At 55.5% G+C, this 21,374-nt stretch overlaps 10 protein-coding genes across 10 annotated transcripts; 5 read left to right on the top strand and 5 right to left on the bottom strand.

The window, feature by feature from the left end:
• Positions 1-145: 145 nt before the first annotated feature.
• On the top strand, positions 146-1,498 carry BAUCODRAFT_144587 (uncharacterized protein; the record flags this gene model as incomplete). Its single annotated transcript, XM_007674003.1, has 2 exons — positions 146-961; positions 1,019-1,498. The coding sequence occupies 2 exons, from the start codon at positions 146-148 to the stop codon at positions 1,496-1,498; spliced, it is 1,296 nt and encodes a 431-aa protein (XP_007672193.1).
• Positions 1,499-1,619: 121 nt separating this feature from the next.
• Positions 1,620-4,757, bottom strand: BAUCODRAFT_62089 (uncharacterized protein; the record flags this gene model as incomplete). The annotated part of the gene is made up of 1 exon (XM_007674002.1): positions 1,620-4,757. One exon carries the CDS (start codon positions 4,755-4,757, stop codon positions 1,620-1,622), a length of 3,138 nt encoding a protein of 1,045 aa, XP_007672192.1.
• A 687-nt stretch (positions 4,758-5,444) lies between these two features.
• BAUCODRAFT_144585 (glycoside hydrolase family 13 protein) lies at positions 5,445-7,284 on the bottom strand (the record flags this gene model as incomplete). Its single annotated transcript, XM_007674001.1, has 2 exons — positions 5,445-5,454; positions 5,510-7,284. The coding sequence occupies 2 exons, from the start codon at positions 7,282-7,284 to the stop codon at positions 5,445-5,447; spliced, it is 1,785 nt and encodes a 594-aa protein (XP_007672191.1).
• Positions 7,285-7,483: 199 nt separating this feature from the next.
• Positions 7,484-9,802, top strand: BAUCODRAFT_192209 (uncharacterized protein). The gene has a single exon (XM_007674000.1). It carries the CDS (start codon positions 7,608-7,610, stop codon positions 9,513-9,515), a length of 1,908 nt encoding a protein of 635 aa, XP_007672190.1. The 5' UTR covers positions 7,484-7,607; the 3' UTR covers positions 9,516-9,802.
• A 364-nt stretch (positions 9,803-10,166) lies between these two features.
• Positions 10,167-10,817, top strand: BAUCODRAFT_53431 (uncharacterized protein; the record flags this gene model as incomplete). Its single annotated transcript, XM_007673999.1, has 1 exon — positions 10,167-10,817. A coding segment is annotated over one exon (651 nt), but the record flags the coding sequence as incomplete, so codon positions are not given.
• Positions 10,818-11,705: 888 nt separating this feature from the next.
• BAUCODRAFT_41841 (uncharacterized protein) lies at positions 11,706-13,850 on the bottom strand (the record flags this gene model as incomplete). The annotated part of the gene is made up of 1 exon (XM_007673998.1): positions 11,706-13,850. A coding segment is annotated over one exon (2,145 nt), but the record flags the coding sequence as incomplete, so codon positions are not given.
• Positions 13,851-14,706: 856 nt separating this feature from the next.
• On the top strand, positions 14,707-15,974 carry BAUCODRAFT_100666 (uncharacterized protein; the record flags this gene model as incomplete). Its single annotated transcript, XM_007673997.1, has 1 exon — positions 14,707-15,974. The coding sequence occupies one exon, from the start codon at positions 14,707-14,709 to the stop codon at positions 15,865-15,867; it is 1,161 nt and encodes a 386-aa protein (XP_007672187.1). The 3' UTR covers positions 15,868-15,974.
• A 927-nt stretch (positions 15,975-16,901) lies between these two features.
• On the top strand, positions 16,902-17,972 carry BAUCODRAFT_60820 (uncharacterized protein; the record flags this gene model as incomplete). Its single annotated transcript, XM_007673996.1, has 1 exon — positions 16,902-17,972. The coding sequence occupies one exon, from the start codon at positions 16,902-16,904 to the stop codon at positions 17,970-17,972; it is 1,071 nt and encodes a 356-aa protein (XP_007672186.1).
• Positions 17,973-18,082: 110 nt separating this feature from the next.
• BAUCODRAFT_20973 (uncharacterized protein) lies at positions 18,083-18,739 on the bottom strand (the record flags this gene model as incomplete). The annotated part of the gene is made up of 1 exon (XM_007673995.1): positions 18,083-18,739. One exon carries the CDS (start codon positions 18,737-18,739, stop codon positions 18,083-18,085), a length of 657 nt encoding a protein of 218 aa, XP_007672185.1.
• A 163-nt stretch (positions 18,740-18,902) lies between these two features.
• BAUCODRAFT_29387 (uncharacterized protein) lies at positions 18,903-20,814 on the bottom strand. Its single transcript, XM_007673994.1, has 4 exons — positions 20,414-20,814; positions 19,975-20,355; positions 19,836-19,922; positions 18,903-19,767 (listed from the first exon to the last, which is right to left on the bottom strand). The coding sequence occupies exons 1-4, from the start codon at positions 20,495-20,497 to the stop codon at positions 19,111-19,113; spliced, it is 1,209 nt and encodes a 402-aa protein (XP_007672184.1). The 5' UTR covers positions 20,498-20,814; the 3' UTR covers positions 18,903-19,110.
• Positions 20,815-21,374: the final 560 nt, after the last annotated feature.

Below are 21,374 nucleotides of genomic sequence, written 5' to 3'. Positions count from 1 at the left end.
GCATCATACACTCCAAAAGCAGTAGCTACGTAAGCTTCAACGTAAGTGACCAAGCATCAATTAATCATCCGACCGTACCTGGTAAACCTGTGCCTTTGTCTCCCTTGACAGCCTCAATCCTTGCCAATACATACGCACGTCGACGATGTCGTCCCAATCCTTCGGCAGCCTCCAATTAGCACCCTGGAGTGAGCCCGCGTGGTCCCACGGCATACCGTCTCCGTACTACACTGACAGCCACAGACAACTTCGTGATGCCTTGCGGGCTTATATCAACGAACACATCCTACCCGACTCACTTGACTGGGAAGCAAAAGGCGAAGCGCCACGCAGCGAAGCATTGCGCTGGGCACGATCTGGCTTCTGCTTCGCCGACGTGCCCTCTCAATATCGCTCGAAGGGTATCCCCGAACCGGCTAGGATCTCCACAGATGAGTTAGATGCGTTTCATACGCTCATTTCGACAGATGAGACCTCTCGAGTAGAAGGTGGTGTCATGACCAGCCTTGGTGGAGGAAGTGTGATTGGAGTTCCCCCCATTATCCATCACGGCACTGAGCAGCAGAAGCGGAAATGGCTCCCTGGCTTGTTCAGCTGGGAGACAAGCTTCTGTCTGGGCATTACCGAGCCGAGCGGCGGCTCGGATGTTGGAAACATTCAAACTACTGCTGAGAGGACTCCTGATGGCAAGTTCTACGTTGTCAATGGCTACAAGAAATGGATCACTGGTGCCCCTTGGGCAACACATATGACGACAGCCGTGCGAACGGGTGGCTCAGGGTTTAGCGGAATCTCAGTGCTAGTGATACCTATGGACTCCCCTGGTCTGACGTGGAGACGCATCCCAAACAGTGGACAGAATGCAGGCGGTGCTTCCATGGTCGAGCTCGATGATGTGAAGGTTCCCGTGGAGAACTTGCTTGGCAGGGAAGGTGACGGCTTTAGGATCATCATGGTTAATGTATGCAAACTGTTGAGCATAATCTTTCTCCAATGTGACAACACTGATTGTGATTAGTTCAACCGCGAGAGGTACATTATGTCGGTGGGATGCAATCGTAAAGCGAGAACCTGCCTCACAACCGCCCTCGAGTACGCGCACAAGCGTGAGACTTTCGGCAGACCTTTGATTTCGAATCAGATTATTGCGGCCAAGTTCGCCAGCTTAGCACGGTACATAGAAAGTCATTGGGCATGGCTCGAGCAGATAGCATACGCAGTACAGCAGTCGCCGAAGGGATGGCAGGAACCTGACGTAGCCGGCCGCATTGCACTTGCCAAGGCCCATGGTGGCCGCATAGAGGAATTGGCTGCTCGTGAAGCCCAACAAGTCTTAGGCGGCGCGGGATATCAGCGTGGTGGTGTCGGTGCGGCTGTAGAGCAGATCTCGCGGGACCTTCGCATGATGGTAGTAGGTGGAGGCAGCGAAGAAATCATCAGCGACTTGGCGTTAAGACAAGAAACTATGTTGGCGAAACGAAGGGGCTGGAAGTTGTAGAGCTGAGCAGAACTATGCACTGCTCAATATAGCGACTACAGTGTCGCACTTTGTTGCCAATACGACATTAGGATGAACTCATACCACTCTCAGTTCTGGAGGATGGACCAGGTCAGCGCAGTTAGGCCTCTTGTAGCCCCCACTGTCGCAGCCAAAGGTCCATCCATGTGCTGTTTACTGGTTGGAGGCTTTCTAGCGTCGGGCTCGCTTGCTGAGTTCTGGCAGTCTCGAACCTCGGCGCCGTGTCTTCGCCGTGCACATTGAGACCCTTGAAGAAGTCGAGAAGCTTGATAGCAGGGTACCTAGCGGTGTCCGCACGATCGATGGATTCCAACTTACTGATCCAGTCGGTGAGAGAGACAGCAGACAGGCCCAGACGCTCTTGAAGGCTTGGTAGCAACGCCGCCCAAGTGGTCCTCTGTGGATTCACAACGTTGTAGACAACCGCGCCCATGAGGGTTGGCTTGGCCGCCATATTCGATACCTCCACAAGCGATCTGGCCATGAGGTCCACAGGAACCCAGTCTATCATGTTCAGCGGCCCAAGAGAGGCCGGTAGCGCACCCAAGTGCACCGAAGACACCACCAGACTCGGCAACCACTCTTGCTTTTGCCACATGCCCTCGGACGTCGTTGGGCCCGCCACCTGTCCGACGCGGCATACAGTGCAAGGCACTCCTGCTATCTTCGCGGCCGCGTCAAGAACTCGTTCTGCAACGAGCTTGGACTGGCCGTACCCTCCCTCCTGTGCTACGTCCCAATCCTCAACGGTCTCTTCAGGAACATTATCCGGCGAGCATCTCCGCATAGCCTGTGTCCAACCCATCATTGTTCCGATGCTTGAGACGAACAATATGGATGCGCCGTGTCGGGAACGAGCAGAGAATTCAATGATCTGCCGTACGCCGTTCAGATGCGTTGGGATGAACTGCTCGAGAGGCATGTTGAAATTAACCTGCCAGGCATTGTGTATAATCTTGCTTACGCGCGCAAGCAAATGTCGGTAAGCCTTCAGCTCCAGCCCACAATATGGTTTTGAGAAATCCGCATGCAGGAACGATACTGTCTTCGAGCTGAAGTCGCTACTCAGACCGCTCTCTACCATACGATTTCTCTGTCGCTGTTCGGCGTCAGAGGTCCGGTTCAGGCAGATTACTCCCGCCACTTTCGGATCGCGTAGAAGCTCTGCCAAAAGGTACGAGCCTAATTGGCCGGTAGAGCCTGTGAGCAGTACTATCTTCCCATCTAATGGCACTGATACTGGCGATCGTGCCGTGACAGGCAAGTCAGTACTATACCGCTCGTAGAACTCTTGCATACGCTCTGCTGCCGGCTTCGCCTCAGTCTTGGGAGCTTGTAATGAGCGTGCAAGCTCACGCAACGTCCGGCTCTCGTAAACATCTTTCGCCGTGACCTCGCGCTTTAGATGATACCGGCCAGTCAAAGACCGCGCGGTACGAACGAGATTGAGTACACCTAGGGAGTCCATGCCCCTGTCGAAGAGGTTATCATCGAGTGAGAGGTCGCCGAAAGCACCACTACTAGTGAGGGCTCCTCGAAGACTCTCCGCGAAGTCTTCAAAGCCTGCATTCGGGTTCGTAGTGTCACCGTTCACCATTGAGCGACGTTCCAAACCAGCGTACAGTGAATCCAGCTCAGCCTCGTACATTTTGACAGCCAGGCGCCGCTGGACCGTACCTTTACCAGCTCGCGGGAACGGTCTGTCCGGCTTTGCGATTAGTATCATCTGCTTCGACATCTTAGCATAGCCTGGGCATTGCTTGTTCAGCTCTGCAACCGTTGGCCACAGCGCGTCTATCAACGAATCGGCAGTAGTACCGTCCGCGGGCCAATCAGCGGGTTCAACCAGCAGAGCCGACTGGAATCTGGCGTCACCAGTCACTAGTGCCGCTTTGACGATTGGCAACCCATTCAGAACATCTTCAACCGTGGTCGGGTTGAACTTCTCCCCTGTCGAGAAGACCACAATGTCGTCGCTCCTCCCTCGAAACTGCCATAAGCCATTCTCTGAGGGGTGCGCGGAGAACAAGTCGCCAGTCTTGTACTCTTCCAAATGCGGGAAGGTGCAGAAGACCCCCTGAAAGTCCTCCAAATCGGGTCTTCGCACGGCGACCATCTCATGCAGGTCTTCGGCGTACGGTCGCATCTCGATTCCGGTATGCTCAGCCCACTTTAAGTACTGCCAATCTTCGGCACCAATAAGCTCGCTGACCGTATAGCCCGTTTCGGACGTACCAAAGACATTGATGAGGTGGGTCATGTTGGCGTCAGTGACTCGCCTTCCAATATCACCAGGTAAGGGACCGCCTCCGTACACCACATATTGCAGCTTCCGCAAGTGTTCAACCAGCGCTGGGTCAGCGGACATGTCGACGATGATGGAAGGAGGTAGAAGTCCACCTTCTATTTCCTCCTGGCTGATCACTTCCGCTATGGTGGCCGCGCTTAACGGGCCGGGGAGCGGTAGAACCGGGATATAATTGTACATCAGACCATAGAACGCCAGCATGATACCAGCGGCGTGAAAGAATGGAAACGCAAGAATCACGCGCTTATTTCCGAACACCGTGAGGCACCCTCGTTTCTGCGGCTCGGAGAATCGCTGGTACGCATCCGTCGCAGAGAACATGGCTTGGCAGAACGGTATCGGCTTTGGAATGCCCGTTGAACCTGATGTTTGCAGACCAGCTATAGGCTGCGTGCGGCCGTCCTCGTAGGACATTGACCATGGAAACGGTCGCATATTTCTCCCGTCGCCGAAGAAATACGTCAGATCCGGGACGTCGAGCAACCGCATGGTTCTCTGTTGCAGCACTTCGCTCACCATGCTTCTGAAGACGGGTCCTTCTGGTAACATCAACGTTGAGCACTTGTAGCGCTCCAATAAAGCCAGGTGAGCTTGCTTGCTGTTACGGGGGGACGGCATGAAGAGGAGAACGCCAGCTTTGACAGCACCAAGCATCAGAACTTCGTAGCGGTAATCTTGTGGCCCAATGTAGGCCCAGACTGGCCTGTCTTCAAGGTCGAGCGTTGTCGGCATGTTGTCCTTAATCCACCAAGCCGCGCGGTCGATGGCTGTCGCCAGTTGGCGAACAGTAATTGAACAATATCCATCGCGCGCGCTCCTGCCTAGCGGCGTTCTTGCAAATATCCGATCAGGGTCGACTCGCACGATATCGTCAATGAGGTGCTGTAATAATCGTCTTCCATAGCGTGGCGACTCTGGTCGGTCAGCCATGGTGAAATCGATTTCGAAACGCAATTCGCGCCGAGGGCCTCTGTCGAAGAGGAAAGGCAGTGCAAATACTCTGGCACACATTAGATTAGTATTTAAACCCCATTGACCGTGCTGTCTTCGTGACCATTGAAGTGATTTGCAAAGTGGGCCCGGACTCTAGGCAGGTACACCTTTGCTCGTATGCAGTTGGTAGCTCACTCCCGCGATCGGCGATGTGAAGTATGTCAGCTTCATGCCGGCTATGCACGTTGCGTCTCCAGTATGCACAGGTCATCTTACAGTGTGACACCAAACCATGCATAGTCGTGGGTTTCGGTTGAGATTGCCCTTCGTCAGCACTAGCCGAGTGCCGAATGAAGTGGTCAGCCATTGCACGTCTCGCGCTACCACCAAAGCCGGTGCTCGGACTCGCAGCTCCTTTTGACGCACTTCGCTGCATACCCGGTGCTTCACATTTATGTAATTATAAGCGAACAGTGTAAGCAAAGTGTCACTGCTGGTGTGCTGAAGTGCAATAAGCCGCACAGATGCCGAGCATATACCCTGAGGATCTGGCGGGCTCGTACAGCAGCTCAGGACCTACAATCCGTGAAGAGCATGCTGCGAAAGAAAGTCACTTGCGCCGTGAACGAGACGTGCGCAATATGTCGCGTTGCGATGCCCGAAAATGGTTTCCGGTCTCACGTTTTAGATGTTCCTAAAGTAGGCATTGGTCAGTATTGCGCAACCGCGATGTCTGAGGCCGTCGTCACCGACCGAGTAATCCTTCCCACGGGTTGAGCTTGAGAACTCCACTAGTTGCGTTCTCCGGCGCAGCTTTCGAGTAATTACTGACAACCCATTTCCCAACTTTCGCCGACTCTGGCAGGCTCCAGCTCACCTCCTTTCCACTAAAATTCAGCACTGTCACAAAAGCCTCCCCGTCCTCGCCCACCCGTTTGTACGCAAAGACGCACTCATGCTGGTCATCAAGCAGTTGGAAATCACCGTACACAAAGACATCACCATGCTCACGCCGCTGCTGCAATCCGCGCTTCCAGAATTGAAGCACGCTCAAATCGTTATTCGAATTGTACGTGCGTTGTGCTTGAGCATTGACTGTCTGGTAATCGGTATTGACCATCATCCACGGCTTCACATCTGGCGCACAGAAGCCTGCATTAACCTCCCCTGTCCATTGTACCGGCGTTCGAGCATTATCGCGCGCCTTGAGGTGCAATAGCTTTCGCGCCTCCTCCAGTTTGGCAGGGTCGTTACCATGCAGCTTTTTCATCTTCTGCCAGTAGTTGATGCTTTCGATGTCCACGTACTCTTCCGGCGGTATTTCGGGCCGCAGATTGCGCATCCCGAGTTCTTCGCCTTGGTAGACGAACAGTGTGCCAGCCAAAGTGGTCTGCATGATGCACAGCAGCTTGGAACAGATGGCCCGGTGCTCGTCAGTATCGCTTGTGTAGCGCGAGACAGAGCGCGGATTGTCGTGGTTCTCAATAAACAGGCTATTCCACCCGTCTCTGTCCAGCATAAGGCGCTGATACATCGTCTGGATTTCGCGGATTTCCTTCTTCGGCCACTCCCTCAAGGTCATGCGGAAGTCGTTCGGCTTGTCATCGATTGACACAATGTCGAAAAGGAAGATCATGTTGAGCTCATGCCTGTCTGCGCCTACTACCTTGATGATCTCATCCCAGTCATGGACGAATGGCATTTCACCAACAGTCATACTGTCGTACTTGCTCAGAACCTTCTCGTTGATCTCACGAAGATACTCGTGTAGATGAGGTCCGTTTGCGAAGTGCTTATTGCCGGGCTGGTACGCGACATCTGGGTTAATGATGGGAGCGTCCGGGTATCCGTCGACCTTCGAAATCAGGTTGATCACATCCATTCGGAAGCCACTGCATCCCCGGTCGAGCCAAAACTTCAGAACGTCATGTACTGCTGCTCGGACCTCAGGATTCCGCCAATTGAGATCTGGCTGCTCCGGTGTGAAGAGGGCAAGATAGTACTCTTGCGTCTCCTTATCCCAAGCCCAAGCACTATTGGCATCACCCAGTATCTGGCCCCAATTATTCGGCGGCTTGCGGTTTCCATTGTCGTCGTATTTAGCAGGCTGCCAAATGTACCAGTCACGCTTCGCTGCAGACTTTGATGAGCGTGAATCCAGAAACCAGGCATGTTGATCGCTCGTGTGATTGACAACCAAATCCATGATGAGTTTCATGTCGCGCTTCTTAAGCTCCCGGATAAGCTCGTCTACATCGTCCAACGTGCCGTAACGCGGATCTATGTCTTTGTAGTCGGAGATGTCGTAGCCCATATCGACCTGCGGCGACTTGAAAATGGGCGACGGCCATAGCACGTTGACACCTAGATGCTTGAGGTAGTCTAGCTTCGAGGTAATACCGCGAATGTCGCCCCATCCTGGCATCGAACCAGAGCCAGTTGAAAGGAAGGAAGCTGGGTAGACCTGATAAACGACGGCTTCCTTCCACCACGCGGCTTTGGCATTGGACTTGATGGTAGCCATGTTAGAGGTGGTAAGAAAGGCACGGGTAGCGATCAAGGGGAATCAACCGCAAGAGGGTCACTTAGGGAGGTCGATCAAGGAAACACGGAAATTAAGAGTGCCTGCTTCGAACGTGCCCAAGGTCTCTTACTGCACTCCGGCATTGAAATCGCTAGGTCAACAATGAAGACGGCATACTTCGAGACAGTCGAACAACAAGATCATCCGAAGGAGTGGAGTCTTCGCCATCATCGGGCGGCTTTTGCCGCTGGCTAGCGGAGATCGCTCCGGTCTTGAAAGCAGACAAATTCTCCACAGACACTCTGCCTCTATACCAGCAACGAATGGCAAAGAGAAAACGAGGCTCGAAATCTCAAGAGGAAGCCTCAGGGCCGGATCTCAATGTTGGATCTTCGAAGAAGCGTATCCGTACTTACGAAGATGTCGCAGACAGTGACGACGATTTCCATCTCCAGCGAGACAAGGTATTACTGGGTCAAGAGTCGGAGGCGAAGCGTCGTAGGCAATGGGAAGAGCAGGAAGAGTTCCTAGAGCCATCGGACGAGGAGGTTTTTGACGATGGGGAAGATGATAGTGAAGACGAGGAATTGGAGGGCGGCGACGCTGCGCTTGTACACCATGACGAGCTGTCAGAGTCTGAAGATGGAAGAGACGTCGTGGAAGAAGAGGACGAGTCAGGCTGGGGGACTTCCAAGGCTGACTTATATGGCGCGGACGCTATCGAGACTGAGGAGCAGGCGTTGGAAGAAGAAGCGGAAGCGTTGCGCCTGCAGAAGAAACAATTGCAGGCGATGAGTGCAGCGGACTACAGCCTTGATGAAGCAGACTGGCGAGAAGCTGGCGATGGGAAAGGCCTGGACGCGGATGGTTCCGACGATGTTGTTACTGAGATCCTACCGCAACTGCAACTGACCGACGATATGGGACCGGCGGAAAGGCTGAAGCTTCTCAAGACACGCTACCCGGAATTTGAGCCTCTGAGTAAAGAGTTGCTTCACTTACAGGACCTACATGACGAACTTTCGAAAGAAGCAAGGCCATCAAACGCGGATGTTACAACGGCCAGTCGTCCAAATGTGGTCACGAAGTTAAGAGCGGCGTCCGCATACCTAGGCGCGCTGACGATGTATTTCGCTCTACTCACTTCGACGGCTTCTTCCGGCCAGAGGGAATCGGCCGCAATGTCTGCGATAAAGCTCCGAGACCATCCAGTCATGGACAGCTTGGTACAATGTCGTGAGCTTTGGCAGCAAGTTAGAAACCTCCCTGCTGATTCCGCGATGATACATGCAGTAACGGACGTTGATAACGGTTCTACGGAGGCAACAGACGGCCTCCTGGCCGAACCAGTTGGCCATTCGGGCGTTGAACAACAGCCCAGGAAGAGTCGAGCGCAACGTCATGCTGAGGCGGCTCGAGCAGCAGCTAATGCGCGCAAGGCCGAACGCCTGGCGAGAACGGAGGCCGATCTAGCCGGTCTGGATACTTTGATTGCACCTGCTGCACGGCGTAGCAATAAACTTCCAAAGGCCGCCTCACGAGCAGAAGGCGCGGAAAGTGGCGACTTGGACTTAGGCGAGGAAGCACCATTAACCGCCCGAGAGCTGGCAGACAAGGCGCAGCGAAAGAAGAGTCTTCGCTTCTACACTTCGCAAATTGCGCAAAAGGCCAACAAGCGCGGCGCCTCTGGGCGTAATGCTGGCGGCGACGAAGATGTACCATACCGTGAGCGCCTGAAGGACCGACAGGCGCGCCTGAACGCTGAGGCGGAGAAGCGCGGTCGCCGTGAACCAGATACCGGAGCTGATCTCGGTGGCGAGCTCGACGATGAAGACGTGCAGCAAGCCAAGCAAATCCGCGCAGAGAACGGGAATGACGACTACTACGACCTTGTTGCCGCTCGTACTGCGAAGAAGAAAGCGAACAAGGCTGCGCTTGTTGAGGCGCAACGACAAGCCGCCGTGCAAGGCGGACGGGTTGTTGAAGAGGAGACAGTAGGAGCGGATGGCAAGCGCAAAATCACCTATGCTATCGAGAAGAACAAAGGTTTGACGCCGAATCGAAGAAAGGAGTTGCGCAATCCCAGAGTGAAGAAGCGGGTGAAGTACGAGGCCAAGAAAAAGAAGTTGGCCAGTATGAAGCCCGTATACAAGGGCGGTGAGGGGAGAGGAGGGTATGGGGGAGAGTTGACGGGTATCAAGAAAGGGTTGGTGAAGAGTGTGAAGCTGTGAAGGCGGCTCACGATAACCCTGCTGCACCAAACCAAGTATCGGTACGCAATGCATCTTTTTGACCAGCCTTCTGCGTCCTACCACCGTTCTCCGCACCACCCGTTTAGTGTTCTCGCTTTCGTTCTCGTTGTCAAGTCTGCCGAAGCTTGCGCTATTTCCTGCACGCTTCAGTTCTGCTTTCGGGGGCAATTCCATACAACGCGCATGCATTCTCTCCACTTAGGTTTGCATTGCATCGCGATGCATGCACGGCACAATATGACGCCCTTACGGCTCACTCTGTTTATTCTTCGGCGTCTGATCGCCCGGTGATGTCACGCCTACGCACAGCGGCTTCAGGAATGCAACGCTCGCTGATTGGCCAGCAGCGACTTCCTTCCAGGACCACAAGCATTGCTCCACTGCACTTGGCCCCAGGTTGTACGAATATCTCACTTACGAAGGCTTCTGCATCACTCCCTCTCCTAACACTGTCGGCGCCCTCAGCCTATCAACAACCTGTTTTCGTACCGTTCCCACATTACATGTAGACAGCGACTGTGAACCCAGAGCGGTCCTGCAGTCTAGCCCGAGATGGGTTCAACGTCTGCGCTCCATGCATACACAATCGAGCTTGACACTTCTAAGGCGCTCCAGCTCGTTGCGGCCTTCACCTTCCTGGCAACACTACTACCCTTCATCCTCCACATCCACCAGGACTACCTAGCCTTTCTGGCATTAGGCCCTGGCGGCACGCCTCCAACCTTCACCGGCTACTTGAAAGTGACGATACTTAGCTTCTTCGCGCTCAAAAACCCCTACCAACCAGGCCCGACACCGGAACGATTCGCCGGATGTCCGGGCAATCTTGTCGCGCTCCCGCAACGATCAGGCCCAAGACCGTGTACGAGAGGCATTGCTCCACAGCGACAGATCACGCAAAAGGCGAGCGAGGCGGTGTACGAACGCCTTGCGGCCGGTATCGAGAAGCTTTCCAACCCGAAACTCGTCGTTGGTACATCATGCTTCGAAAAGTACTCGACAGGCCTCTTCTCCGTCTCACCTGCTAAGCGCACGTGCAAAGGCGAAGTCTGCCACTCGCATCCTTCGGACGGGTCGATGCATCTGACGCTGCATCCGGCCGATGCCAGCATAGTGCTGAAAGCGGGCTGGGGGGAGCGTCATCCGCTTGCGAGAGGAGGGTGGTTCGAGCAGTTCGTGCCTGCCGGTTTCGTCATGATATACGCGCCGCGAGACGAGAAGGAGGTTGAGGTGGTGCTGAGCATCGTGAAGGCTGCTGCGTGGTTTGTCGGTGGCGGGGATGGCGTCAAGGAGATCGTCGATGATCGCAGGGATAGTGGTTATGCGTCTGCGGAGGAGGAGAAGAGCTGATGTTGCGTTACGTCGAGCTTCAGCGAACTTACTGCTGCGTATCTCGTCTGGCAAGCTAATACCTAAACAATACCATGCCCGGCAGAGCTTATCACACATTTATGGACTGTGAGGGTCAGAGGGCTGGGATTGGCCTATTGTCGACGGTCAATGGTAGATGCAAGCCGATTAACCATGTCACAGTAGGCTCTGATACTTATCTAACCCACCCTGCTGGCCACCAGTCCCGCCGCTGCCAGCACCAGTGCCCGGTGGCCTCAGACCACCAACGCTCTGTGGACTCGTTGGTGGAGGCGGTAGACCGAATCCACCGGCGCCTGTAGACGACGCCACCGGCCGTGTTGTCGCTCCGAATCCATTCGACATCTGCGGTTGTTGGCCGGCCCAAGCATTTGCGTTACTGTTCTTCGCAGCGGACCAGTCCACCGAAGTCCCGTCTCCGGCAAAGCTGTTCACTGCAGGTTGTTGGAGTGGCCGCGATGAAGCCATTGCCACATTCGAAGCACTCGCACTGCTTGGCCGATTTGGCTGCAATGGTTGTGCAAAGGGACTCGCTGGCGTCAACGCCGCGATGGACGATAGCGACGTGTCCGGAGTCACAGAGCGACCGATGTGCGGTTGCAATGCTGGTGCCCGCAGGGTCCTTGGTTGCTGTTGCCGTGTCGGCGGCTGCGGAGCTTGGGTCTGCCAAGCGAATGTCGGCGCATCGTTAACGCGTGAGCTTGATTGTGTACGTATTGGTAGATTCGGGCGGGTAGCTGACGGTGCGCCCCAGTCGTTCATGAGGTCAGTGTCGCCGCCGTTGACTGCAGGCTTGCGCCCAGATACTAGAGTCTCAAAGTCCGTCTCATCGCCGTTCACTGTGCCCATCGCGCCATGGCCCGAAGCAGACCGCCTGACTCCTCCTCCAAGCCCATCATTCATGCCTGCATTCCCACTCGACAGCTCTTGCAGCTTGCGTGTATGTTCTCGCTCGATCTTGCCACCCAAATTCTTGATGAGCGACATGAAAGCCTGGAATTGTTGCAGATTCAGTAACGGGCCGAGACTCATACTCCACAAAGTCGGCAGGACGTCCATAGCTAGGTAGTCGCTGTCTGCCACCTGGCCAACCTGCCGAAAGACGCGGAGAGCCGCCATCATGACACCCGGCTCCTTCGTCTTGATGCCTTTCAGGAGCGGCACAACCTTCTCCTGCACGGTGAACTTGTCCAGGATAGCTGAGCCTGCGGATGAAGCCGATCGTCTGTCCGCGACACCAATGCCGTTCAGGTCGTCCTCGGCGTCATCGTTGCCGCTAGCACTGCCACCACATAGCAAATAAAACGCTTCAAGCCCTCTGATCTTGATGTTGAGACTGCTCGTCTTGGCAAAGACAGCCGCAATGACCGGAAACAGCTCGCTCTTGATTGTCGTGAAGTCCAAGACGGGGAGGACGTGGGTTAGGGCGACGTGTGCAGCGTCCACCACAGCATGCGTGGGACTCTCCAATGCCAACATTACAATCGGCAAGAGATCTTCCCGGAACTCCTTGCCTGGGCAGTTCTCTGCTGCGACTTGCATGTTCTCAAGCAAGATCATCAGGCCAGCTTCTCTGCCCGTGTCTTTCTCCGCTGAGCGATGAGTGATGAATACCTCGCGCAACCGTGGCACCACAACCGTCGTGAAAGCTCGTTTGCCTGTAGGCATTACCTTGATCATGGCGAAGACATTGCTCATGATGGGTGCAAGAAGGTCCTTGTCTTTCATCTCGTCGAGTAAGGCCGGCAACACCTTCTTCTCCAGCACAGACTTCGGGAACTGTGGCATGATGCGCGGAAGGCCGCGCATGAAGGCCGCCTTCTCCTGCGGAGTTTTGGCAGGTAGTGCATCGAGGAAGCGTATGGTTGACACTAGGATGTTGTCGAAGTACGAAGCTTCTTGGAACTCTCGCGCAGATAGTCGCTGTGCTGGCCTTCGCGTGATCAGTCTCGGTAGCAGCTCACTGGCAAGCCTTGATGGCAGTGGATGCGATGTCGAGACGAGGAAGTTGTTCTGTTGTGTCGGTATGCTGGAGGAACTTGAGAAGATTCGCTTGTATGACGACAGCGAGCCGCCCGTACTGATAGGACTCGTGTGCGGACTGTTGTATAGCGCTACGATGAGAAGACCCAAGCTGAACAGGTCTGCTGCTGCGGTGAGACTGTTGTCGAGAACGAAGTCAGGCGAGGTGTAATCCAGGTTAAGTTGTACACTCCGTGGTAATCGTGGATCATGGTTGAGCGCCTCGCTCAAACTGATCGGTGTCAGGCTCGTCGCGGCGGTCGAGCTCTCGTGTGGCCCACAGAATGCTAGACCAGATATCTTCCAGTCTCCTTTCGCATTCACCAGCACCGCATCTGGCGTGAGGTTTGCGTGCACCAGGCCAGCACTCTCATGCAGGAATTCCAGACCCTTGCCCAGCTGTAGCAGACCTTTCTGGATCTCCAGCTCATCGATCTCCAACTCCCGTCTATGTCTCGTACCGTCTGTCTCCTCCACAACATACTTGCTTCCTCTCCCTCCAACTCCGCCCGAACGCTCCTGCTCATCCTTCTCCGCCAACAACGTAGCGAGACTGGCCGTCACCGGCTCGGTAGCGAACATGAGCCCGCCATTGCGGGTCTCTTCCAAGGGCTCCTGAAGCTCGAGGATGCTGGGGTGTCGGAGGCGCGCAAGGCTACTGGCCTCCTTCTTCAAGCGCTCGATCACTTCTTCATGTGCGCGCTTTAGGGATGCTGAGCCGCCCCGGCCAGCGCCACCGAGTCCGCCAGGTGAAGGAGTGAGGGTCTTCGGGTCAAAGACGAAGACCGAGGCAAGCTTGGCCGCCTTCTTGTGCTTGGCATCGAATATCTTCCACGGTCCAGCGGTGGAAGAGGGTTGTGGTGAGATGGAGTAGTTGCCGCTGATGTTGGAGCTAAGGGAAGACAACGCTTTGGAAAACATGGTGTCTCATCTCATCTCCTCTCATCCCGACCCTCAGCTCGCAAGCATTACAAGGGCAGTCACCATCTATGCATATATTAATGAGGATTTCCAGGCTAAGCGACAAGCGAGGCGCAGATATTGACTCTCGTGTCGAGGACCGTGTCGTCCACCCGCGCTCACGTTGCACTACTGTTCAACATGAACACAACACAGGCTAGAACGCTACCACCGAAGTTGTCACACGGGTTTACGATACGCTACACGCATTTACTGTACAAGTGGATCGGAAACAGATCAGGCATATGCAGCCCTGGACCCTTGTCGCTTGGCGCAGCCTACGGTTATCGATTGTTGGCCCTCGCTGCAGAGCTTTGGCTGTTTACCCTGGGCCCATGCGGATGCTGGTTGGAGGTGCAGACGGGGAGAGAGTGACTGCTGGTATGGGCGATGTGCTTTGAGAGACGAACTTGTATTAAACGCTTCCAGCAGTAACCGTTTGCCGCGAGTATTGACGTTGGCGAAGCGCACGAGCAACATCGAAAGCAAACGTGTAGCGGGGCCGTTCAGCCACTGCCAGCCACTGCATAATCGAGCTGATGTGTATAGCTCATCCAAAACTCCGGTACCCATCCTGGCTCCACTCCATCTTGTGCAGCATCGTCCGTCTGTCTTTACTGCTCGCGCACAAACACATCCATACAGCATCCGGAAACGCATCGCTCGCGCCTGGAATTGCGAGACGAAGTGCTTACCGCAGTGTGGAGGTGGGGTATACACTACCACCACCACCAAGCAACGGCGTCTCGATCGACATACAGAAGAGCATAGCAACGCAACGTCGTTGAAGCCCGCTCGGGCACCCCTGACCACAGCAATGCGACTGCGATTCAACCTCGCACCGCGATCACTCATCCAACTCATCACTACCATCCTCCTCGCACCCTCACCGCTCGTCCACGCAAACCCAAGACCTGCCAAGGAACTACTAGCCGGCTTCTCCTTCGACGAGCTCTTCGCCCGCTATGACTGTGGCGGACAGTTGTGCGGCTACTCCAGCCAACTCTGCTGCTCGGCAGGCAGTACATGCTACACGGACGTCAACAACCAGGCACAATGTTCCGCCGGCGGCGCAACAACCGCGGTGGGAGCGGGAGTGGGAGGGTACTGGCAAGTCTACACCACGGTATACGTCGAGACTGACTTGGTTACAACGACAAGAACAATGAGCTCCTTCGTCGGCCAAACGACCATCGTCGCCGCGACTACCACTGCGGCAGCCTGCAACTACGCCCTCAACCAGTTCGCCTGCGGCAACGTTTGCTGCGGCAGTAACCAATACTGCTACGCAGCCAACACCTGCTCCCTAGCCGCAAACGGCGGCAGCTCAGGCTACTACAGCACCTACACCACCCCACCCTCAACCGCACCCGGCACAACGGGCACAGCCATCGCCCCTCTCCGCGGCACCTCGTCCTCCCTCGTCCTCGTCACTACCACCGCCAGCCCAACCACCACCGTCCCTTTCGTCGCTCCCGTCGCGACCGGCGCAAACGTCACCCTCACCTCCTCCGAGCAATCCGGCGGCGGCGGCCTCTCCGGCGGCGCAATAGCCGGTATCGTCATCGGCGTGCTGGCCGGGCTGTTCCTGCTAGGTCTGCTATGCTTCTACTGCTGCGTCAAGGGCCTCGTAGACGGTTGTCTCGCGCTGTTCGGGTACGGCGGGAACCGACGTCGGCGACGCACGACCGAGGTCGAAGAGTACGAGCGTCGCTCACATCGCGAGTCCGGGGGTCAGAGGCGGACGTGGTATGGCGTTGCGCGGCCGGCACGGGTGTCGCGGTATGAGGAGCGTGATCGGCGGAACGAGAGTGGTGGGTTAGGCTGGGTGGGTATCTTGGGAGGGTTGGGAGCGTTGTGGGCCCTTTTGGGAATGAAGAGGCAGCGGGATGAGAAGAGGAGGCGGCAGAATGAGAAGTATTCGGAGAGTTACTACTCGAGTGATTATTATACTAGTGAAGGTGAGTCGAGGCGGTAGAGATACGTTGTGGTTAAGGATATGTTACTGACCTGTGATTTTAGAAAGCGCAAGCACGGTGGACGACCGGAGAAGACCTGGAAACGCGCGTGGATCGCGGCGATGACGATAATGATGAAGCATGGATGGAGCGTACTTGGGCGGTGCGAGCATTGGCGAATCCGGATGGTGAAACAGCTGCTCTCACGAGCACGCTATCTGCGCCTTTGCGCCAAGCAGACTGTATAGACGCCATTATCGAGCCTCGTCTCAACTTTGAGATCGGCTCGCAGACGTGAACGCACTCGCTCTCATCGCACCAGCTGTATCACTTGGTTTGCGTGACGGCTTTCGGTGGCTGTGGCGGCGCTGGCTTCGCCTCGTCCTGCTTCTCATTGTCCTTCGGCGTGATGATGACGGCCAGTGTCGGCAGCGCGACACCAACGGCCAATCTGCTCATACAAGCGAAATGCATTTCGACTGACGATATGTATGTATGGGTGTGTAGAGGGCAAAAGACCAGAGGCTTACAGCTCTCATGAGAATCAGCGCTGACGCCATCAGCGGACCTGACTCCGTTGAGTTTAGCCCTGACAGAGCCGCGGGCATCGAGACCTTCCTCCTCTTCCTGTCATTCCCCCTAAAACTCCACCAAGCAACAGCCGTGCCCTCCAATCAATACTCTCACGATATTCATAGCCAAACGGCTTCAACATCTAAACATTTCATCAGAAGCAGGCCGATGCGCTCCCCTTGAGCCCGTCCGACTGGCTAAAGTCCGCCATCGAAGCTGGCTAAATCCGACGCACCCCTCATTCAGTAGTGGCGGTTGATGATGATGATGCTGGTAGGTGAACAGTGGCCGCTCAATGCGGCAGGTGATGCAAGGCGAGCTCAATCTCTCACTTTCGTATTCTTCTCTCCCTGCATTGGCAAGCTTTCTTGGACGACCTTGATTTGCTTGATACCCAACACCAGCTGCACACCCTCCACCCGTCGCAATCAGCACAGCTCATCCCACAAGAACCGTCACCATGGCCTTCCCCAACCTCGATATGAGCAACAACAAGGATCCAGTCATCCGCTCCATCAATGAGACCAAGGCTGGATACAAGCGCCTAGGCAACTCTGGCCTACGCGTTTCAGTCCCAATTCTAGGCGCCATGTCCTTCGGCTCCAAAGAGTGGCAACCCTGGGTGATCGAAGAAGAAGAAGCCTTCCCTCTTCTCAAAGCTGCCTACGACCGTGGTCTAAACACCTGGGACACCGCCAACGTCTACTCCAACGGCGTCAGCGAAGAGATCATCGGCAAGGCCATCAAGAAATTCAACATCCCGCGCAACAAGCTCGTCATCCTCAGCAAATGTTTCGGCTATGTGGGCGAGACGCCAGACATCCGAGGAATAGCGTACGGTCAAGCCATCGCCAACTCGAAAGACTACGTAAACCGCGGCGGCCTCTCCCGCACCGCCATCTTCGAAGCCGTCAACGCCTCCCTTGCCCGCCTCGACACGCCTTACCTCGACCTCCTGCAGATCCACCGTTTCGACCCATACACGCCGCTTGAGGAGACAATGCAAGCGCTGCACGACCTCGTGCGGAGCGGAAAGGTGCACTATATCGGCGCCAGCAGCATGTTCGCGTACCAGTTCGCCATGCTGCAGAACTGCGCGGAGAAGAATGGCTGGACCAAGTTCATCTCCATGCAGAATCATTATAACCTTCTCTACCGTGAAGAAGAGCGCGAGATGAACAAGTACTGCGACGCTACAGGTGTGGGTTTGATCCCGTGGGCACCGCTTTGCCGGGGTCACCTCGCTCGTCCGCCTTCGCAGTTCGGGTCCACGATCCGGAGTGAAGGCGAGCAGAAGACTTCCAAAGGACAGAGCGAAAGCGACAAGGAAGTTGTGAAGCGTGTGCAGGAGCTGGCGGAGAAGCATGGGTGGAAGATGTCGCATGTGGCGTTGGCTTGGATCAATAAGCGCGTGAGCAGTCCGATCATCGGTTTTAGCAGCGTCGAGAGGATGGAGGAGGCGTTGGAGGCGCGAGGGAAGGAGCTGACGCCGGAGGAGGAGAAGTATCTCGAGGAGCCGTATGTTACTCGAGACATCCAAGGGCATTCGTAGAGCTTTGCTTTCCACGAGCGGGTAGCTATTGCCGTACATACTGTGGCTATACAGTATATGCGAAACGCTCTCTTGCACGCAGAACGCTTCATCAAGCAAAATGCCCTGCCTCATATAGGCAGATACTCCAGCGCCCTCAGCATCACCTTCACCACAACCGGCACCTCCGCCCTTCTAACTCCACTCCCAGGCGTCGCAACCGTACTCGAACCCGCCAATATAAACCCTCCACCCGTCGTGCCCGCCGTCGTCCCCACCGTACTCCCCGTCGTCGCAATCACAAGTCCATTCCCACCCGTGCTCGTCCCCGTCGTGGTAGCCGCCGTCTGAAACGGCGTTGTGGTACTCGCACTCGCCAGGCCTCCCGTCGTCGCCGCCGCTCCTCCAATCAAACTCCCGTCACTCGCCACCGTCCCCGCGGTAATCACGCCGGAGATCGTGCCCGAGCACGCGGCGCCGGAGGGACAGCAGGCGACGTGCCCGGCGAAGTCGGCCGAGCAGACGGCGCCGGAGGCGCAGCAGAGTTGGGGCGCGCCGAGGTTGGCGCAGGACTTGAACAGTGTGGGGCAGGCGTTGCTGGTTTGTTGGCGCTTGCGGAGGTCGTCTTGGTAGGTTGCGTTTGTGTCGATGAGGGAGAAGGGGAGGTAGTCTTGTAGGGTTATGGGGAGGGCGGAGAGGAAGGGTTGGAAGTCTGGGAGGAGGAAGGCGTTGGTTGTGGTTGTGGCGGCGAGCAGCAGGAGGGTTGGTGGGAGGAAGGTGGACCGCATTGTTCGCTCGGTTCAATGATATAAGGACTTGGGGTCGGTCAGAGCAGTCCGTTTAGAGACAGTTGTTGCGAATGGCGTTTCGGTGATGTCTATTCACTACGCTATCGTGTCGTCGTTACTGTGTCCAGTATATGCATGCTCAGACCTTGCAAGGCTAACCTGCCAGCACATAACATGCACTCTCTCGCGTCGAGTAACTGGACCTCTCAATTTGCGGGGTTCATCTGTCGCCAATGGCAACAACGTACCATCGCAGCGCACGTGCCTCCCCATCCGTGGTGCCTTTTATAAAGGCTGTGACTTCACGATCAGAAATTTCTTGTTGTCAATTCGGCCTGAAAGATCTCCTGTTCTTGCATCACATTCACCATTCACAGCTTCGCAAAGGATGCCGTGACTCTATAACAAGGTCCACCCTGCCCGAACATCTTCCTCAAATCCGCCACGATCTCCTCCGGGATTTCCCACGCGGCGAAATGTCCTCCGTGTACCTTCCGACTCTCAAACACAACAGGTCCTAACGTTCGACCCCAGGTCGAAGGCACGACAGTCAGCTCACGCGGTACGTGGCACAGCCCTAGCTTAACCTTGGAGATCCACTGCTGCGTGCGGTCTCTGCTTACGCCCCTAACGGCATCGGCATGTATGGCTTCGTAGTAAATGCGCAAACTCGCTGCAGGGCCGGCGGTGGAGAAGTAGTAGATGCTGACCCAGGTGAGGATCTCGTCGTCCGTCCAGGGGTAGTTGTCCGTCCAGTCGTGCAGTTTCTCCAGGATCCATGCTAGAAGACCGACGGGGCTGTCCGTTAACGCGTAGCCGAGAGTTTGTGGTTTCGTTGATTGGGTCAAGCGGTAGCCGCTGCCTTCCTCCGCGAACCACTTGCTGCGTTCGAGTCCTTGGCGATCACGTTCCGTGTAGGGCTGGATGGCGTGTTGGAGCGCAAGAAGAGGCGTGCCGGTCCAGGTCGGAGGGTTGGCTCGGATCATGTTCACGTGAGAGGCTAGTACAGATGATGGATAGAGCAACCCCTGCCAAGGTGGTGAAAGCGACTGTTAGCTGCTTACTGCGAGAAAGGGTTGTGGTTGTCAAGTCATACCATGGCCCGAGTGATGTAGAACCCCCAATCGCCTCCCTGTGTCACGTAGGTGTTGTAGCCTAGCGATTGCATGAGGCGGTGATTGACCTATACGCACAACTTAGCGGTCATCAACGGTAGAACGTAAGGTCAGATTTACCTCAGCATACTGTTTCAGTCCGAACCCTTTCTGCTTTGCACCCTCAGACCATCCGAAATTTGGCAAGCTAGGTGCCACGACATGGAACGCTACACCGTTACTGCTCTGCTTCAACGCGGCTAGCATTTTGGTCACCTCGAGGTAACTGCCAGGCCAGCCATGACAGAAGAGCAAGGGAATGGCGTCCGGCGCGTCCGAGGGCTGATGAAGATAATGAATGTCCAGCTCCGGGAAGCCATCTACCTGAATCATCCTATGGTAGTTTGGCAGGTCGTTGAGCTTCGTTTCTTGGGCTCGCCAGTCGAAACCGTTTTGCCAGTACGCTGCAAGACGCTTTACGTCGACCAAAGGAGCGCCATAGTCCCATGCTGCGCCTTGAAGCTGCGAGACATCAGTCGGGATCGGCGAATACCTTGGTGATTGTAGGAATAAAGGGCACCTCGTCTGGGAAACTTGACCTCGACAGCTTGTCCTTCAGAGCAGCTATGCGCTCGTCGGGCACTGCAACCTCGTAGCTGGCCATCTTTAAGACGTCGCCTGTCTAAGTTGACACTAGCAATCAGCAGCGCACGCGTCTGCTTGTGGACAATGGAGTATAACAGAGCGACAAGTTAGGGCTGCATGACTATGGGCGCTAACTGCAGTGCCTTCTGGAAGACTAGGAGAACAACGACCAGCACAATAGCCTGTGAATACGTATCGTTGGTAGTATCTCGCGGTTCAGCCTCGTATGGCGTCTGCAGAGACGGATTCTTTCACAGCTACATGTCCTTGAGTTGTTGCATGCCCGGGGGAGGTTCCACGCAGTATCTTCTAAAGATCCTTAATGCCATGGAATAAAGGTATCAATGCTTACCTGGTGCAGTCTCGATTCAACAATCCAGTATTGACTATACACGGTGGTACGTTTGAAGCGATGAAGTGACGTCGGAACCACCGCCCACTTCACCTCGCGCTCGAAGCTCCGCAACTGGTGGGACCGAGGTGTCGGTACTTGAGTACGCACAAGGACCGGGGGCAAAGTTACCACCCCTGGTCCTGGCTGGCACGTTATGACATGGCGCAAACTCTACCAGACCGTAACTACATGTAGGCTACGGAACACTCAGCTGCAAGTCATGCCTTCAGTTGTCCAGGTTCCCTTCGTGATGGGCACGTGATCATTGCTCCGACAGCACTGTGGAGGCATGCGCTCCGCGAGGCTTTGGGAAGAATTTTATGAGAAGCAGTAGCGGGATGATGGGGCCGGGTGGTGATTGGGCAACGGATGGACTGCCGTTGCGGCGTGTTGATCGTTATCCTGACCAGACTGCAAACAGGCGCCACACCAGATAGTCTTCTTTAACGAAGCGCAGCTCGAAGATCATGACGTGGCTTCGTCAAAGCTTGCCGGTAATAGA

Source organism: Baudoinia panamericana (assembly GCF_000338955.1).
Source record: "Baudoinia panamericana UAMH 10762 unplaced genomic scaffold BAUCOscaffold_1, whole genome shotgun sequence".
Taxonomy (NCBI): Eukaryota; Fungi; Ascomycota; class Dothideomycetes; order Mycosphaerellales; family Teratosphaeriaceae; genus Baudoinia; species Baudoinia panamericana.
Note: the sequence above shows the minus strand (reverse complement) of the source record. Positions and strands in the feature narration are given on the sequence as shown.

What these genes read in the sequence shown, in the direction of transcription:
- BAUCODRAFT_29387 (XM_007673994.1), bottom strand. Translation starts at nt 20,497, where the DNA reads ATGGCCAGCTACGAGGTTGCAGTGCCCGACGAGCGCATAGCTGCTCTG. An exon ending in GACTGAAACAGTATGCTGAG is followed by an intron (nt 19,923 to 19,974) that starts GTAAATCTGACC and finishes TTGTGCGTATAG; the next exon opens with GTCAATCACCGCCTCATGCA. An exon ending in TCTACATCACTCGGGCCATG is followed by an intron (nt 19,768 to 19,835) that starts GTATGACTTGAC and finishes CCACCTTGGCAG; the next exon opens with GGGTTGCTCTATCCATCATC.
- BAUCODRAFT_192209 (XM_007674000.1), top strand. Translation starts at nt 7,608, where the DNA reads ATGGCAAAGAGAAAACGAGGCTCGAAATCTCAAGAGGAAGCCTCAGGG.